Genomic DNA, 18,096 nt, shown 5'->3' on the forward strand with positions numbered 1-18,096 from the left:
CCATGGGAGGTCAGGGATGGCAAGGAGGCAGCGGTCAAATGGAGAGGGGAGTGCGGGAGGACAAGCATCACCTTCACAGACAGCAGTGGGTCTTACAGGATGCATCAGCTTGCATCAGTCACAGAGCTATCAAATAACATGTGTTATGGTGTGAATGTGTTGCCCCAAATTTATATGTAGAAGTCCTCACCCGCCATGACTCAGAAGTGACATTATTTGAAGATAGGGTCTTTATTGATGTTATCAAATTAAGTTATTAGGTGAGCCCCAATCCCCCAAAACTGGTATCCTTATTAAAAAAAAAATTAGACACCGACAGACAGAAGGCAACATAAAGAGACCTAGAAACAGGGCTGGCGCTGTGGCGTAGTGGGTTAAAGCCATAGCCTGCAGTGCTGGCATCCCATTTGGGCACCGGTTTGAGTCCTGGCTGCTCCACTTCCAATCCAGCTCTCTGCTAATGCTTGGGAAAGCAGTAGAAGATGGCCCAAGTCCTTGGGCCCCTGTACCCACATGGAAGACCTGGAAGAAGCTCCTGGCTCCTGGCTTCAGATCAGCTCAGCTCTGGCCGTTGTGGTCATTTGGGGAGTGGGCCAGCAGATGCAAGACCTCTCTCTATTTCTCTCTATTTCTCTCTCTTTCTCTCTCTCTCTCTCTCTCTCTGGCTCTACCTCGCAATGTAACTCTGTCTTTCAAATCAATAAAATAAATCTTTGAGACCTAGAAACAAGACAGCCATGTACAAGCCAAGGAAGGATGCCTGCACTAGATCTCTCCCAGAGTCCACAGAAGGAAGGAACTCAGCCGACTGATACCTTGACTTTGGACTTCCAGTCTCCAGAACTACAAGACAATAAATCACTAGTGTATAAGCAGCTCAGTCAGCTCGGCCATAGCAAACTAACACAGTGGATTTGGGGATGGAGACCACCCAAACAGCTTCTTGTGCCACATGCTGTCCAGAGCACCAGAAGAGGCTAAAGAGCCAAGCTACAAAAGCCCAAGGAAGTCACCTCTCCCTCTTCCTTATTATGGTCCATAGCTCAGAGCTCAGCCACCTGTGCAGCTCCTGCAGTACAGACATTCCTTGGTTTGTTGAATCCCCTGCCACATCTTTAGCTTCTCCTTCTACCAACCCTGTGTTTCCCTGATCATGTTTGCTTCATTGTATTCCCCCTGTGACTTATTACCATGGCTGTGTGAGCCAGAAGCTATTGTCATGCCTGAGTGAGAACATCCCCTGGGATGACACGGAACCAGGGGCCTGGTGTCTGGTGGCTTCTATCACATCCTTGATTCTTCCTGACAATTCCAAATCCAAGTCTGACACTGTTGCTTCTGGTAAGGAAGCTGAGAAAAAGAAGGAAAACAACACTGTTGACTTTGGCTCTTTACATGCATAGTCTATATGTGTGTACTTGATCTTGCATCCACCTCCAGTTTTTTGTTTGTTTTTTTTGGATTTTGGTTGGTTTTTTTTTGTTTGTTTGTTTTGTTTTCATAAGAACATGGTTCTATCCTATGGCCACATCCCATACCAAAGTGTCTGGGTTTCAGTCCAAACACTGCTGCCACTTCCAGCTTTCTGCTAATGCATACTTCAGGAGGCTGCAGATGATAGATGAAGTTCTTGGGTCCCTGCCACCAATATGGAAAACTTGAGCTGAGTTTTGATCTTCCAGCCTCTCAGCCTTTGAAGAGTGAACCATCTTTCTCTCTTTCTCAATTTCTCTCTCTCTCTCTTTCAACTAAATAAGTCATTTTTACAGTCTTTTTTCATTTGAAAGATAGAATTACAGAGAGAGAGGTAAAGACAGAGAGAGGTATCTTCCGTATATTGGTTTCACTCCCCATATGGTTGCAATGGCTGGAGCTTAGCTGAGCCAGAGCCAGGAGCTTCTTCTGGGTCTCTTATGTGGGTGCAGGGGCCCAAGGACTTGGGCCACCCTCCGCTGTTTTCTCAGGCTGTTAGCAGGGAGCTGGATCAGAAGTGGAGCAGCCAGGATATGAACCATGTGTGATGCCAGTGCCACAGGTAGTGGCTTTACTTGCTATGCCATGGCTCCGGACCCTCAGCCTGTGTTTTTAACATCAGACTAGATGCAGCTGAAGAGTGAATTATCATGGAAGACAACACTTCAGAAGAAAGTTATCATAATGCAGCACGGAAGAATAAGAAAATACAGAAGAGAAGAGAATGAAGTATAGAGGATATAGTGATGTCTGTATGCTAATTGAACCCCAGGAAGAAGAATCATAGGGAAGAGAGTCAACTTGAAAAACTAAAGGCCACGTACTTACCAGAGCTTATGCAAAAACATCAGATTCAAGAGGTGAAAAACAATTCCAAGCTAAACACATGATGGTGAAGCTAACAGAACACAGAGATGGACATACTCGAGAACATGAAAAGCAGTTGGCAAAAAAAAAGAAGGTTTCAGGCAAAGTCACAGCAGACAGCAGACTTTGCACCCAATAGGATCATGAAGCCACAAGAATGTCCAGTGACAGCTTCCACGTACAGAATGAAAGTCAACCGCCAACTAGGAAAACTGTCTTAAGGAGGGTGAAATAAAAGAAATCTCCAAGTCAACAAAGCTAAACTCTTAACTAAAAGAACTTCTAAAGGGTGCTCTTAAAATGTAAGGAATAAAGATCAAAGGATGTGATGAACAGATCAAGTTAAATGAGTAGTGACTATATATGAAGTTGCTTCAAAAAGTTTGCAGAAAAGACAATTCAAAGAAGTTTATTTTGGTGCAAAACATAATGAAATCCATGTGTAGCTTTTTTTGAAATTTTTTAATTTTTTGACAGAGTGGACAGTGATGAGAGAGAGAGACAGAGAGAAAGGTCTTCCTTTTGCCCTTGGTTCACCCTCCAATGGCCGCCACGGCCGGCGCACTGCGGCCAGTGTGCTGCAGCCAGCGCACCGCGCTGATCCGATGGCAGGAGCCAGGTACTTATCCTGGTCTCCCATGAGGTGCAGGGCCCAAGCACTTGGGCCATCCTCCACTGCACCCCCGGGCCACAGCAGAGAGCTGGCCTGGAAGAGGGGCAACTGGGACAGAATCCGGTGCCCCAACCAGGACTAGAACCTAGTGTGCCAGCGCCGCAAGGTGGAGGATTAGCCTAGTGAGCCACGGCACTGGCAGCATTTTCAAAGTAGGCATTTTCCATGAACTTTTGAAGACCCCCTTCATCAAACAATAACCAGTGTCACATATGAAAATATATAGTCTATTAAACATTACAGAAACAGCATATAAAGCAGGAGGGACAAATATCCTTTTTGCTGTATAGTTTACATTGTGTGGAAGTACGATGAAGCCGTTAATTTACATCAGAGTTTGATAAGCAAAGGTGGAATATGACCTTTGATAAATAAAGTCCCAGAATATAGTATGAAACCATATCTTCATAGCCATCATATAGGAGAAAATTTCTTAAGCAGGGCATGAAAAACACTAACATTGAAGGAGACCATGAGGCTGAACAAAAGGAAGTACTGAGAACACACAGCACAAAGTGGAAAGATACTTGCAACACATATAACTAAAGGAAGACTCATACCCATATCTACACATCCATTTTCTTTAACTTCTATTTAGTAAATATAAATTTCCAAAGTATAGCTGATGGATTACAATGGCTTTCCGCCCCCCCCATAACTTCCCTCCCACCCGCAACCCTCCCATCTCCTGCTCCCTCTCCCATTCCATTCACATCAAGATTCATTTTCAATTATCTTTATATACAGAAGAAAGATTTAGTATATATTAGCCGGCGCCACGGCTCAGTAGGCTAATCCTCCGCCTTGCGGCGCCGGCACACCGGGTTCTAGTCCCGGTCAGGGCACCGGATTCTGTCCCGGTTGCCCCTCTTCCAGGCCAGCTCTCTACTGTGGCCAGGGAGTGCAGTGGAGGATGGCCAAGTACTTGGGCCCTGCACCCCATGGGAGACCAGGATAAGTACCTGGCTCCTGCCATCGGATCAGCACAGTGCACCGGCCACAGCACGCCGGCCGCGGCAGCCATTGGAGGGTGAACCAACGGCTCACTGTCTCTCTCTCTCACTGTCTCTGCCTGTCAAAAAAAAATAAATAAATAAAAAATTTTTAAAAAATTTAGTAAATATTAAGATTTCAACAGTTTGCACCCACATTGAAACACAAAGTGTAAAATACTGTTTCAGTACTAGTTATGGCATTACTTCACAATGTACAGCACATTAAGGACAGAGATCCTACATGAGGAGTAAGTGCACAGTGACTCCTGTTGTTGACTTAACAATTGACACTTTTCTTTATGGTGTCGGTAATCTCCCTAGGCTCTTGTCATGAGTTGCCAAGGCTATGGAAGCCTTTTGAGTTCACCGACTCGAATCTTTTTTAGACAAGGTTCTAGTCAAAGTGGAAGTTCTCTCCTCCCTTCAGAGAAAGGTACCTCCTTCTTTGATGGCCCGTTCTTACCACTGAGATCTCAATCGCAGAGATCTTTCATTTAGGTCCTCTTTTTTTTTTTTTCCAGAGTATCTTGGCTTTCCATGCCTAAAATACTCTCATGGGCTCTTCAGCCATATCTGAATGCCTGAAGGGCTGATTCTGAGGCAAGAGTGCTATTTAGGACATCTGCCATTCTATGAGTCTGCTGTGTATCCTGCTTCCCATGTTGGATCATTCTCTCCTTCTTAATTCTATCAGATGTTATTAGCAAACACTAGTCTTTTTTATGTGATCCCTTTGACTCTTAGTCCTTTCATTATGATCAATTGTGAACTGAAACTGATCACTTGGACTAGTGAGATGGCATTGGTACATGCCACCTTGATGGGATTGTATTGGAATCCCCTGGCACGTTTCTAACTCTACCATTTGGGGCAAGTCAGCTTGAGCATGTCCCAGATTGAACATCTCATCTCCTCCCTCTTTTATTCCCACTCTTATATTTAACAGAGATCACTTTTCAGTTAAATTTAAACACTTAAGAATAATTGCATGTTGATTACAAAGTTCAACCAATAGTATTAAGTAGAAGAAAAAAATACTAAAAGGGATAAAGTATTAAGTTGTTCATCAACAGTCTGGGCAAGGGCTGACCAAGTCACTGTTTCTCATAGTGTCCATTTCACTTCAACAAGTTTCCCCCTTGGTGCTCGGTTAGTTATCACCGATCAAGGAGAACATATGATATTTGTCCCTTTCGGACTGGCTTATTTCACTCAGCATGATGTTTTCCAGATTCCTCCATTTTGTTGCAAATGACCGGGTTTCATTGTTTTTGACTGCTGTATAGTATTCTATAGAGTACATGTCCCATAATTTCTTTATCCAGTCTTCTGTTGATGGGCATTTAGGTTGATTCCAGGTCGTAGCTATTGTGAATTGTGCTGCAATACACATTAAGGTGCAGACAGCTTTTTTGTTTGCCAATTTAATTTCCTTTCGGTAAATTCCAAGGAGTGGGATGGCTGGGTTATGTGGTAGGGCTATATTCAGTTTTCTGAGGAATCTCCAGACTGACTTCCATAATGGCCTTAGCAGTTTGCATTCCCACCAACAGTGGGTTAGTGTCCCTTTTTCCCCACATCCTCACCAGCATCTGTTGTTGGTAGATTTCTGAATGTAAGCCATTCTAACTGGAGTGAGGTGAAACCTCATTGTGGTTTTGATTTGCATTTCCCTGATTGCTAGTGATCCTGAACATTTTTTCATGTGCCTGTTGGCCATTTGGATTTCCTCTTTTGAAAAATGTCTATTGAGGTCCTTGGCCCATCTCTTAAATGGGTTGTTTGATTTGTTGTTGTGGAGTTTCTTGATCTCTTTGTAGATTCTGTTTATTAATCCTTTATCTGTAGCATAGTTTGCAAATATTTTTTCCCATTCTGTCGGTTGCCTCTTCACTTTCCTGACTGTTTCTTTTGAAGTACAGAAACTTCTCAATTTGATGCAGTCCCAATAGTTAATTTTGGCTTTGACTGCCTATGCTTCCGGGGTCTTTTCTAAGAAGTCTTTGCCGGTGCCAATATTTTGCAGGGTTTCTCTGATTTCTCTAATAATTTCATGGTGTTGGGTCATATTTAGTTCTTTAATCCATGTTGAGTGGGTTTTTGTGTAAGGTGAAAGGTAGTGGTCTTGCTTCATGCTTCTGCATGTGGAAATCCAGTTTTCCAGCACCATTTGTTGAATAGACTGTCCTTGCTCCAGGAATTGGTTTTAGATCCTTGATCAAATATAAGTTGGCTGTAGATGTTTGGGTTGATTTCTGGTGTTTCAATTCTGTTCCATTGGTCTATCCATCTGTTTCTTTACCAGTACCATGCTGTTTTGATTACAACTGCCCTGTAGTATGTCCTGAAATCTGGTATTGTGATGCCCCCAGCTTTGTTTTTGTTGTACAAGATTGCTTTAGCTATTCAAGGTCTCCTGCATCTCCATATGAATTTCAGCATCATTTTTCTAGATCTGAGAAGAATGTCTTTGGTATTTTGATTGGTATCACATTGAATGTATAAATTGCTTTTGGGAGAATGGACATTTTGATGATGTTGATTCTTCCAATCCATGAGCATGGAAGAGTTTTCCATTTTTTGGTATCCTCTTCTATTTCTTTAAGATTTTGTAATTATCATCATAGAGATCTTTAACATCCTTGGTTAAGTTTATTCCAAGGTATTTGATTGTTTTTGTGGCTATTGTGAATGGAATTAATCTTAGCAGTTCTTTCTAAGCCGTGGCTTGCCTGTGTATACAAAGGCTGTTGATTTTTGTGCACTGATTTTATATCCTGCTACTTTGCCAAACTCTTCTATGAGTTCCAATAGTCTCTTAGGAGAGTTCTTTGGATCCCCTAAGGAAAGAATCATATCATCTGCAAAGAGGGATATTTTGACTTCTTCCTTCCCAATTCGTATCCCTTTAATTTCTTTTTCTTGCCTGATGGCTCTGGCTAAAACTTCCAGAACTATGTTAAATAGCAGTGGTGAAAGTGGGCATCCCTGTCTGGTACCAGATCTCAGTGGAAATGCTTCCAACTTTTCCCCATTCAATAGGATGTTGGCTGTGGGTTTTTCATAAATTGCTTTGATTGTATTGAGGAATGTTCCTTCCATACCCAGTTTGCTTAGAGTTTTCATCATGAAAGGGTGTTGTATTTTATCGAATGCTTTCTCTGCATCTATTGAGGTAATCATATGGTTTTTCTTCTGCAGTCTGTTAATGTGGTGTATCACATTGATTGTTTTGTGCACATTGAACCATCCCTGCATACCAGGGATAAATCCCACTTGATCTGGGTGGATGATCTTTCTGATGTGTTCTTGCATTCTATTGGCCAGAATTTTATTGAGGATTTTTGTGTCTATGTTCATCAGGGATATTGGTCTGTCATTTTCTTTCAATGCTGCCTCATTTTCCAGCTTAGGGATTAAGGTGATGCTGGCTTCATAGAAAGAATTTGGAAGGATTCCCTCTTTTTTGATTGTTCTGAATAGTTTGAGAAGAATTGGAGTTAGTTCTTCTTTAAATGTCTGGTAGAATTCAGCAGTGAATCCATCTGGTCCTGGGCTTTTCTTTGTTGGGAGGGCCTTTATTACTGTTTCAATTTCTGTCTCAGTTATGGGTCTGTTTAGGTTTTCGATGTCTTCCTGGTTCAATTTAGGTAGGTTGCATGTGTCCAGGAATCTATCCATTTCTGATAGATTTCCCTGTTTGCTGGCATACAACTCTTTGCACATCTGTTTTAAAAAGAAAAGAGACTCATAACCCAGGAGAAGACTGAATAAGCTATTTGAAGTAATTATTCCTAAGGCAGGAGGTCCAGATTGCTTTAAAGAGGATAATATGGGACGGCCTTTGACATGGCAATTAAGATGCTCCAATGCCACATTCCGATAGGGATTTTTTTTTTTAATTATTTAACAGGTAGAGTTATAGACAGTGAGAGAGAGAGAGAGAAAGGTCTTCCTTCCATTGGTTCACTCCCCAAATGGCCACCACGGCCGGCACTGTGCCAATCCGAAGCCAGGAGCCAGCTGCTTCCTCCTGGTCTCCCATGGGGTGCAGGGCCCAAGCACTTGGGCCATCCTCCACTGCACTCCCGGGCCACAGCAGAGAGCTGGACTGGAAGAGGAACAACCAGGACTAGAACCTGGTGCCCATATGGGATGCTGGCACCACAGGTGGAGGATTAACCACGTGAGCCGTGGCGCCAGCCCTCTGATAGGGATTTGAGTTCCAGCTCTGCTTCCAGTTCCAGCTTTCTGCTAAGGTGCACCCTAGGAGGCACAGATGATGGCTCAAGTTGGTTCCCTGCCACCCACATGGGAGAACTGGACTGAGTTCCCAGCTCTTGGCTTCGGCTTGGCCCAGTCGTGCTTGTGAGATTTTGGAGAGTGAACTAGATCTCTCTGTATCTCTTTGCCTTTCAAATAAAGAAAAATAAACAAACATAGACTAGTGTGTTCAATTTCGTACATCAGACACATGCATATTAAAGCCATACCAGACACCACTCTTAAACATGATGGTTTAAAAGACTGATAAAAACAACTATGGGTGAGAATGTGGAGTAACAAGAATTCTGCTCTTTTAGTGGGAATGTAAATTACAACAGTCATGTTGGAAAATGATTTGGCATACCCCATGAGCAACAGTTCTCGTGTGTGTGAACCAACAAAATTGTGCTCATAGCAATATTATTCATGATAGCTTAACACTTTAAAAAAAAGTCAGCAGCCAGCGCCGCAGCTCACTAGGCTAATCCTCTGCCTGCAGCGCCGGCACCCCGGGTTCTAGTCCCGGTTGGGGCGCCAGATACTGTCCCAGTTGCTCCTCTTCCAGTCCAGCTCTCTGCTGTGGCCTGGGAGTACAGTGGAGGATGGCCCAAGTGCTTGGGCCCTGCACCCCATGGGAGACCAGGAGGAAGCACCTGGCTCCTGGCTTCGGATCGGCACAATGCACCGGCTGTAGCAGCCATCTGGGGGGTGAACCAACAGAAGGAAGCCCTTTCTCTCTGTCTCTGTCTTTCTCTCTCACTGTGTAACTCTGCCTGTCAAAAAAAATCAATCAATAAATGGATGAATTATGATATGTTCTTAGAATGAATATTCAGAAATGAAATATACTCAGAAATGAATGGGTCTCACTAAAGTTGTGCAAAAGAAGCAAAGACAAAAATCATATATGCTCTAGGATAACATTGATGTAAAGAACAAAAATGGTAAAAACGAATGCATGATGTAAGAAATTAGGGTAGTGTGTACCTTCGGGGTGTCAGAGTGTGTGCAGTGCTTGGGAGAGGCATAGGATTGTGTGGAATGGACTGTTTCTTGATGTGAGTGGTGTTGCCATAGGTGTGTTTATTCACTTTGTGATAATTCATTGATCTGCATATTCTGTGCCCGGTGATGTGGGAGATTTACAAGGATTCAAACATAAAGTTGTATCCTCCTTAGGATAATTCTGCAGAAATGTTCCCCTTAAGTTGGTGATATGGGGTCGAGTTTACCTGTCTCTCTGGCTCCCTGAACAGACTCCCAACTCCCTGGGGGCAGGGCCTCTGTCCTACTCTCCTCCTGACAGAGTAGATGACTGTTTTAGGAATTCATGAAATAAGGAACATGAGAAATATATTTCTGTTCCCAGGTTAAGAAAACGACTGAAGCCACCTTGCAGACGATACAAGACATGGTCACCATCGAGGACTACGATGTTTCTGAATGCTTCCAGCACAGTCGCTCCACAGAGTCGGTGAAGTCTACTGTCTCTGAAACCTACCTGAGTAAGCCCAGCATCGCCAAGAGAAGAGCTAACCAGCAGGAAACCGAGCAGTTCTACTTCATGGTGCGCCCACTGCTCCCCACGTCACTGCTTATGTATTTGTTTGTTTATATTCACTGGAAAGCCAGAACTAGAGAGAGAGCGAGCGAGCGAGTGAGCCATAGAGATATCTGTACTCCCCCAAATGCCTGCAATAACCAGGGCTAGGACAGGCTGAAGCCAGGAGTCCAGGACTCCAGTCGGGTCTCCCCCGTGGGTGGCAGGGACCCATGCACTTGAGTTGTTCTCTGCTGCTTCCCAGGTTGCTTTAGCAGGAAGCTGGTCAGAAGCAGAGTAGCTGGGTCTTAAACCAGCATTCCAGTGTGGAAAGCAGGTATCCCAAGTGGTGGTTTAACCAGCTGTGCCGCACACCTGCCACTCTTTTTAATTTTTTGTTGTTTTTGTTATTGTTCAGGGAGAGAGAGAGAAAGTGCATGTGGGGAAGCTCCCATGTTCTGGTTTATTCTAAGTGCCTGCTGATGGCAGGGGCTGGGCTAGGCCAAAGCTGGGAGCCAGGAACTCAATTACTTGAGCCATGAAGGCTGCCTCCCAGCATCTACACTAGCAGGAAGATAGAGCCAGTAGTGGGAACCAGGAATTGAACCCAGGCACTCCAGCATGGGCTAAAGGAGTCCCACCTGGTAGCTTAGCCACTAGGCCAATGCATGCACCTCCGCTGTCAAGCGGTATCCACGGATACCCAGTGCTGCCTGTATCATTGCATCAGAGTCACCTGGGGTTCTTTATTGAACTACTGACTCCGGTCTACTCTCAGTGTTCCTGATTCCATGAGTCTGGGTGAGAGTTTAGAAATCAGAGGACTGCTCTGCACAAAGTTTTTAAACTTTGATGGCCACAGGTGTCCCCAGGAGAGCTTACTAAAACAGATTACTAAAACAGATTCTGATATCAGTAGGTCTGGAGAGGAAGAGACCTAAGATTCTGCATCTTTGTAAGAAAAAAAATTTAAGAAACAATTTAATTAGTTTTGAACAGAGTCGATGTGTTTTGTAGATACAATCCTAAGAACACGGCAGTGTTCCCTTCCCCTGGCCCTCCCTCAGGCTCCCAAGCCGTGGCTGATGCTGCAGGACTTTGGAGCAGCAGACAAGTCACATCCCGCTCGGGATTAGTTTGTAGAAGTCCTCCCTTAGGAGGGGATGTGGAACATGAAAGCGGCTGCATTTCGGATCTCCTACGAGAAGTCCCCTGACATTGAATGATTTTTTACGAATTAAAAATTCCTCTTGCTTTTCGCAGAAACTCAGAGAATATTTGGAAGGCAGCAATCTCATCACAAAGCTCCAGGCCAAACATGACTTGCTGCAGAGGACCCTTGGAGAAGGTCAGTTACGTGGAACAGACCAGGGGACGACCTGGGTTATGGCTGTGTGTCGTGCATGCCCTCACAGGCCGTGAGCGGTGTCACTCGTGGATCGGTACTTTGCGAATCTGTATGTTTAGATCTGGTTCTCTCCGTATTTGTAAGAATCATGTTCTCCCTGGAACTGTTTTTTTTTTCCCCCTAAAGCTTGACATTAACCTTGACAAAGACTCATAAAACCCAGGGAGGGCTGCAAAGCAGACTCACAGGTCCCCAGGCGGGAACTTCATAGAGTGTGGTGCCCCAGACAGTGGCTGTACCTGCTCCTGCCTCCTGACCAGTCCCTTCCTTCCTTTTTTTCTCGACTTTACCCTTCAAGCCACACCCGTTTGTTTTAATTGGCTGGTCTTTGTCCCAGCTGGGACTCTAGAAACCAGTTAAACCAGTTTGGGTGATTTATTTTTTTCTTTCAATAGGCATTGGTTGTAGTTAAGAAATAATCTAAAATTATCAGTAGATTGCTGTGTCTCATAATAATGACAAAAACAACAGCAAGAGCTAATACTTAGAAGGCTTTGTGTGTGCCAGGCATTGTTCTGAGGGCTTTAATTGGGCACTATTGATTTTCCCATTTTTACAAATGAGGAGACTGGGAGGCAAAGGGACTGTAGGCAAAGGGACTGTGTACATTTTGTTTCTCTTTTTGTCCTTATGAAATTTAAAAGGAGAAAAACAGACACAAAGTCCTTGTGTCTAGTGCCTCATAGTCTGTTACTATAATTAGCTTTTACTCATGCTATAACCTGCAGAATGTTTCAAAAAGTGAAAGAGAACATGGGAGGGAAGAAGAAATGAGAGATGGAAAACTGAGTTGCATGAGAACTGAGTTGCATGAGTAACTCAGGTCAAAAAGAGATTGCCACCATTACACCTAAACTCCTGCCTCCTACCATGCAGGAACCTTCCTTACCCACAAAGCAGTGTTTTAGTCCCCTTATCTCCTTATTTCCTCTGGTGATCCCATCCTCCTTAGGGAATGACCACTGGAGAGTGTCTTTAAAAGCCAAACATAATGTGTGAATCTTCACTTTTTTTTTTTAGGATGCATTTATTTATTTATTTGAGAGGCAGAGTTACAGAGAGAAAGATACAGACAGAGAGACCTTCCATCTGCTGGTTCACTCTCCAAATGGCTACAATGACCAGGGCTGGGCCACATCAAAGCCAGGAGCAAATCTTCATTAAATTCCTAGTCAGAAAAGCAAACATTATAAAGATATTTTGAGGACAATTAGGGCAATTTAAATATAGATGACATTATGATAATGGTATTACGGCTGTGAAGAACACTCTTATTCCTAAGAAACACTTTGCTGAAGTGTCATAATGTCTGCAACTGATTTTTACATGGTTCAGAAAGAAAAAATAGAGGAGAGAGAACGCGAAGGTAAAGCAATTTGGCAAATGTTAATAATTGGGAAATATAAGTAAAGGTTATAAGGATGTTCTCTGTGATAAAAACATATATTGCGGCCGGCGCTGTGGTGCAGTGGGTTAAAGCCGCCACCTGCCTTGCCGGCATCCCATATGGACGCCAGTTTGAGTCCAGGCTGCTCCACTTCTGATCCAGCGAGATCTCTGCTATGGCCTGAGAAAGCAGAAAGTAGAAGATGGCCCAAGTCGTTGGGTCACTGCACGTACATGAGAGACCCGGAAGAAGCTCCTGGCTTTGGATCAGCACAGCTCTGGCTGTTGCAGCCATTTGGAGAGTGAACCAGCAGGTGGAAGACCTCTCTCTCTATCTCTACCTCTCTCTATAACTCTGTCTTTCAAATAAATTAAATACATCTTTCAAAGAATGCGTTTTTAATTTTTAAAAAATTGATGTATTTTATTTAAGAGGCAGATCTCGCATCTGCTGGTTCACTCCCCAAATGCCCAGAATCCTGGAACTCAATCTAGGAGTCCCATGTGAGTGGCAGAGACCCAAGTACTTGAACCTGCTGCCTCCCAGAGTGTCCACCAGAGGGAAGCTGGAGTTGAAGCTGGAGTTGGGACTTGAACCCAGGCACTCTAGTATAGGATGTGGCTGTCCCAAGAGTGGCTTAACCACCGTGCCAGACATTCACAGCTATTCGTTTTAATTGTATAAAAAAAAAAAATCAATGTATTTACGAACAGCTTGTCACCAACAGGGAAAAGGGAGAGGACTAAGCTCCCAAGACAGCGGGGGCAGGGAGGTGGGGGATGGTGCAGAGGACTGATCCTGTACATCCCCAGTCAGACAGTCAGAACTCGGACCCCTCTCCCCAGGTGCAGACTGCCATATCCTCTTTGTCATCAGGCTCTGATTTGTCTGGCAACTCCCTCCCCCTCCAGTCTGGGTCGGTTCTCTTCAAGTTAAGAACATTGTTTGCACTGCCTCTTTCTACACTTTGGTAGGGTATTCGTATCTTTGAATGCTTTTCTTGCTTCAGTGAGCATGTTCAATTTCAGTTTTCCCACTTTTTCCTCCCTCTTAGTAATCATGTAAGTCCTTTTTTTTTTTTTTTTTTTTTTTGCCCCCTCTCTATTATGTAGAAATGCTTAATATTTCAACTGATGCCCTCAAGGTCAGTTGCGAGCCTTAAAACATGAATTATCATTAGTGTAGGTGAAGGCTTACCGGCACAAAGTCTTTCTCCACAAGGCTGGGTGTTTTTTTAGAAATTGTGAGTTTAGAGGCCAGCGCTTTGGCATAGTAGGGTAAGCCTCTACCTGCGGCGCCAGCACCCCATGTGGGTGCCAGTTCGTGTCCTGGCTGCTGCTCTTCCAATCCAGCTCCCTGCTGATGGCCTGGGAAAGCAGTAGAAGATGGCCCAAGAGCTATGGCCCCTGCACCCACGTGGGAGACCTGGAAAAAGCTCCTGGTTTCAGATCAGCCCAGCTCTGGCTGTTGGCGGCCATTTGGGGAGTGAACTAGCAGATGGAAGACCTTTCTCTTTGTCTCTCCTTCTCTGTAGCTCTTCCTCTCAATAAAATATTTAAAAGAAAATTGTGAGTTTAAGAGAATTTAAGTGGTGGGTGAATGCGTTCTTGGCAGCAAATTCAGACATGTGTTCACATGCCTGGGTCACTTCCAGAAACTTCTGTGGCACTTATCCTACATAGATGTTCTTAGGACTAGAGAGAAAGTCCCAGTGGTTAATATCCCTTTGCGTGTCGTTATGAAGAGGGCTATAGTTTAGCCAATTTGCTGAATCCATGTGCCAGATTCCATCTCTGCCACTGAACTGTGTAGAGCTATATTATACCTTGTGAACTTTAAGATTTCTAGGTCTTGGAATTTCTCTCAGTGAGATCCAGTGTCCCAGGGACACATGCTGTGTTCAGGGATGTGAGGCCTCCATGGCATCGGTTTCCTCTGCAGAAGGAGCCGCGTGGTTTTCGCTTAACGGCAGCAGACACCCTAGCCTCTGCCCACGGGTGGCAGACCTTCCTGGGAGCTGTCTGTGGAAGATGCACCCCACCTGTGAGCCTGATGCTGGTAAGCCTGCTGGCTTTCAGCGCAAGCCATCCTCCTATCAACTGGCTTATACCACAGGAGACTGGGAGAGTTAATGGCGCCTGGCCCATGGTGAAGTAATCCAATGGTGAGCTCTAAGGAAGGAATCCACGTCCCGATTTGGCTAAATAAGGTTAGTAGTGCAGGACTAAATGGTGTGTTTAGGGAGCGTCCTGACTTTTTAATGTAGAAATCACCTCTCTGAATTATACTAGACTTACTGCTACAAAAACTACCTTCATAGTAAAACAAATAGAGCCTAACCCAGGGATTTAGCAGTTGACTGTACACAGCTGAAGCTGTAACTGCAGACATGTGTTTGGCCTGCCTTACTGCTCTGTTTTTGGCAGGCTACCAGTAGCCCAGTAAATTCTTTGATTTACAACATTGCAAAGCAGCTAGCTTGGGCGCTTCAAGTGGCACTATGAAAATTCAGAACTCCAAATCTTGGGAAACAGTTGAAACAGAAAGAATTGTATAATGCATTCAGGCCGTCATCTTCTTCTTCATCCTCTGTGGCACCATTAAGTTCTTGTGATGTTGTTTGTTTTTAAATGGATGTTAAATTGACCACAGTATGCGGGCATATATGAGACCAAGGCACTAAAATCATTTTCCTTTTCAGTAATGAGCCTTCGTGTTCACATCAGCTTCTTTGTGTGCAGCACTTGAAGTTAAGGGGGCGTAAATATCGGTACAATTTTTGCTAAACACAGTAAATCTGACACTGGGAGCTGAGCTCCATGTTACATGGGCATAAGGTTTCTCACACAGGAATGAACTAGGTTGTTCTCACGCAATGCATTGTCTGTCTTTGACTAGGAGTACAGGTAGACTTTTAAAAGGAGAAGCAGATTGTGAATCTCTGTTTTTGGAGAAAAGCACTGCAGTAGTTTGTTTTCTTAAAAAAAAAAGGGGGGGGGGGCGTCTGCTGCAGAGTAACCCCAGGAGTCCCCACCCACCATTCATTAAGAAGAAATCCAGCAGGTCTTTGTCCGGCTTGAGCTGTGCACATTTTAAATATTTTATTTAGATTGTTTTTTTAATCTCTAATTTCCACCAAACTATACTTGGCTATTTCTTTTGCTCTGTGGCGATAAAATGTGTTTAGGTGTGAAAAGGGATTCACATCATAATTCTCACATGAAATGTAAGAGTAGTCGAGGAAGGAATTTGTACCAAGAATGATCATGGGTCATTTTTTTCCCCCTCTAAATACCTTCTATGTAGAGGTGGTGGGAGGTAGTTGTTTCTTGCTTTTAATAATTAAGTAGCCTTCCAAAGAAAGTGATTGAAATCTAATCCTCAGACCACTGGAAGCTTTCATGTGTCTCTGAGAAAGAGGCTTCTGAGTTTGCGTGTTATTGATCTATTAATGATGATACCGATTTAAAAAAATAAAGCCTCATTCATCAGCGGAGACACACTTAGGACTATTAGCTGGAAAAACGCTGCATGTGGCAGTGTGGTTTTGCCGTGAATAAGAGTTCTTGCAAAGCTTGCTCTTGGTTCATTATTCAAAATGTATCTTTTATAGGTTCTTAATTTTTTATCTCACACTATTAACGAGGGAAGAATGGAGCAAAATAATTTTATGCCATTTTATAGATCATCTTTTTCTAAATCTGGGGAGTAGTTGGATGGAATATTTTACCAAAACTAGCATAATTTCTATATTATAATTTTTCTGTATCAAGAACTGGAAGAGAGGAGCTGGTAGACTCCAAACATAAAGAAAAGGAAAAGATGGAAGTATTACTTTCCCAATTTGATGAGTTTATTTTGTATGCATAATACTGCAATGCACCCGTATTAAAATATAGAAGTATTTCATGTTAATCAAAAAGAAAAACAGCAAAATTTCAAAGTTAAAAAAAAAACATTTCATGGCTAAGGAGTTATCATTGGCATAGTTATCACTGAATCACTTGAAAGTGATTAACCTGTGTTATTCAAAATAAGTTTATGGATATTTATTAGTTTACCAATGTATATATTTACTTACTAATATCTTTGCTATTTTGCATTTGCCTTTAGCTATATTGACCAGACAGAAGTATAAGCCATGATCCATACATACACTTCCTCTGCCATCTTTCAAAATATTTTCTCGGAATAAAAAGACCCCACAATTTTATTTAAAAAATTTTTTTTATTTAAGTTGTACACGTTTCATGTGTTTCATATATACAGATTTAGGAACACAGTGATAACTTCCCACCCTACCCTCCCTCCTGCCCACACCCCAACCCTTCCTTCTCCTCGCTCTCCCATTCCCACTCTTAATTTTTACAGTGATCTATTTTCAGTTTACTTAATGATTGTAAAGTTATCCCTACGCTAAGTAGAAGAGTTCAACAATAGTATGGAAAAAAAAAAAAAAAAACAAAAAAAAAAACACTGTTCCTCAATGGAAAACCCCACAGTTTTAAAGGTAGTATGCAGTACAGTGTCGGAGCTCAGGTCCAGAATTAGAGCATACCTGGAACCTAGTGCCAGGCCCACCCCATACTGATAGCCCGACACCAAATGAGTCACTTTCCTCTTTGCTTAGTCTCTTCTGTAAAATAAGACCACTGAAGAAGTACCTTGTTGTTATGAAGATTCGAGCTTATATATAAATTGCTCTGATTATTATCTAATCAATAATACACATCATTGCTGCTTTGATTGTTACTAATATGTGTCATGGCATACTTGCATGCTATGATAAAGAATACAGCATGACAGAACACAGCACAGGCCAGGGAGCTGCTCTCCACCAACCCCTTGCTCATTCTGCTGACTCACCCCGGGTCAGCGCCCATGCCTCCAGCGCGCCCGGAATGATGGTGACTCTCCAGTCCTTACCTGCAGGCCCACCTTCTCTGTGCATTCACCCTGGATAGCCTGCTTCCTGCTGAGCATTTGCGTCAGGGTGTCTCACCGGGCGCTGCACAGGGCACTCAGCTCGCAGCCTGCCTCCTCTGCTTTCCAGATCTCCTCTGGCATTCCCAAAGAGCTATCAGTTCTTTGGAGTTGCGTGTACACCTTCCCGTGAATTCTTCTCCCTGGATGTAGAAGGCGGCCAGCAGAAGGAAGGGACTTGTAGCTAAATGATGGGTAGCGCTGGGTGTGGGAGGTAGAGGACATCCTGTCTTCTGCGCTTCCCCCTTCCGAGTCATGGGCGACAGGGACAGTGGCCTGCACCTGTGTTGGGAAAGACTCTCTCTGATAGTAACAGTTGCCCCTGTTGAATCCATAGATAGTAGTGAAACACTTCCCTTTGTTATTCAAGAGTGAAGGGCTGTGCTGCAGGCAGGGAATGGTCATTCACAATTCTCAGCAAGCCAGCTGGCCCTGCCCTGCGAGTGAATCACGCACGGCATTGTGGGCATTGTGCCGCGGCGGACGGGGCTCACCTGTTTGTGT

General features: G+C 43.7%; 1 protein-coding gene across 4 annotated transcripts in view; it reads left to right on the forward strand.

Annotated features, from left to right (window-relative positions):
• Positions 1 to 18,096, forward strand: part of SRGAP1 (SLIT-ROBO Rho GTPase activating protein 1) — a 319,306-nt gene that overhangs the window by 243,516 nt on the left and 57,694 nt on the right. For 3 of the 4 annotated variants that reach the window (XR_007919699.2, XM_002711308.5, XM_017341950.3), the window contains exons 9-10: positions 9,644 to 9,841; positions 11,078 to 11,162. Coding sequence is in view for 3 of the 4 variants with exons in the window: in XM_002711308.5 (XP_002711354.1) it covers positions 9,644 to 9,841; positions 11,078 to 11,162 (283 nt within the window). In the remaining variant the exon portion in view is untranslated. Of the gene's footprint in view, positions 1 to 9,643; positions 9,842 to 11,077; positions 11,172 to 18,096 lie in introns of all 4 variants that reach the window. The other variant, XM_070052569.1, reaches the window with a different exon arrangement.

Source organism: Oryctolagus cuniculus, chromosome 11, assembly GCF_964237555.1.
Source record: "Oryctolagus cuniculus chromosome 11, mOryCun1.1, whole genome shotgun sequence".
NCBI classification, from domain to species: Eukaryota; Metazoa; Chordata; class Mammalia; order Lagomorpha; family Leporidae; genus Oryctolagus; species Oryctolagus cuniculus.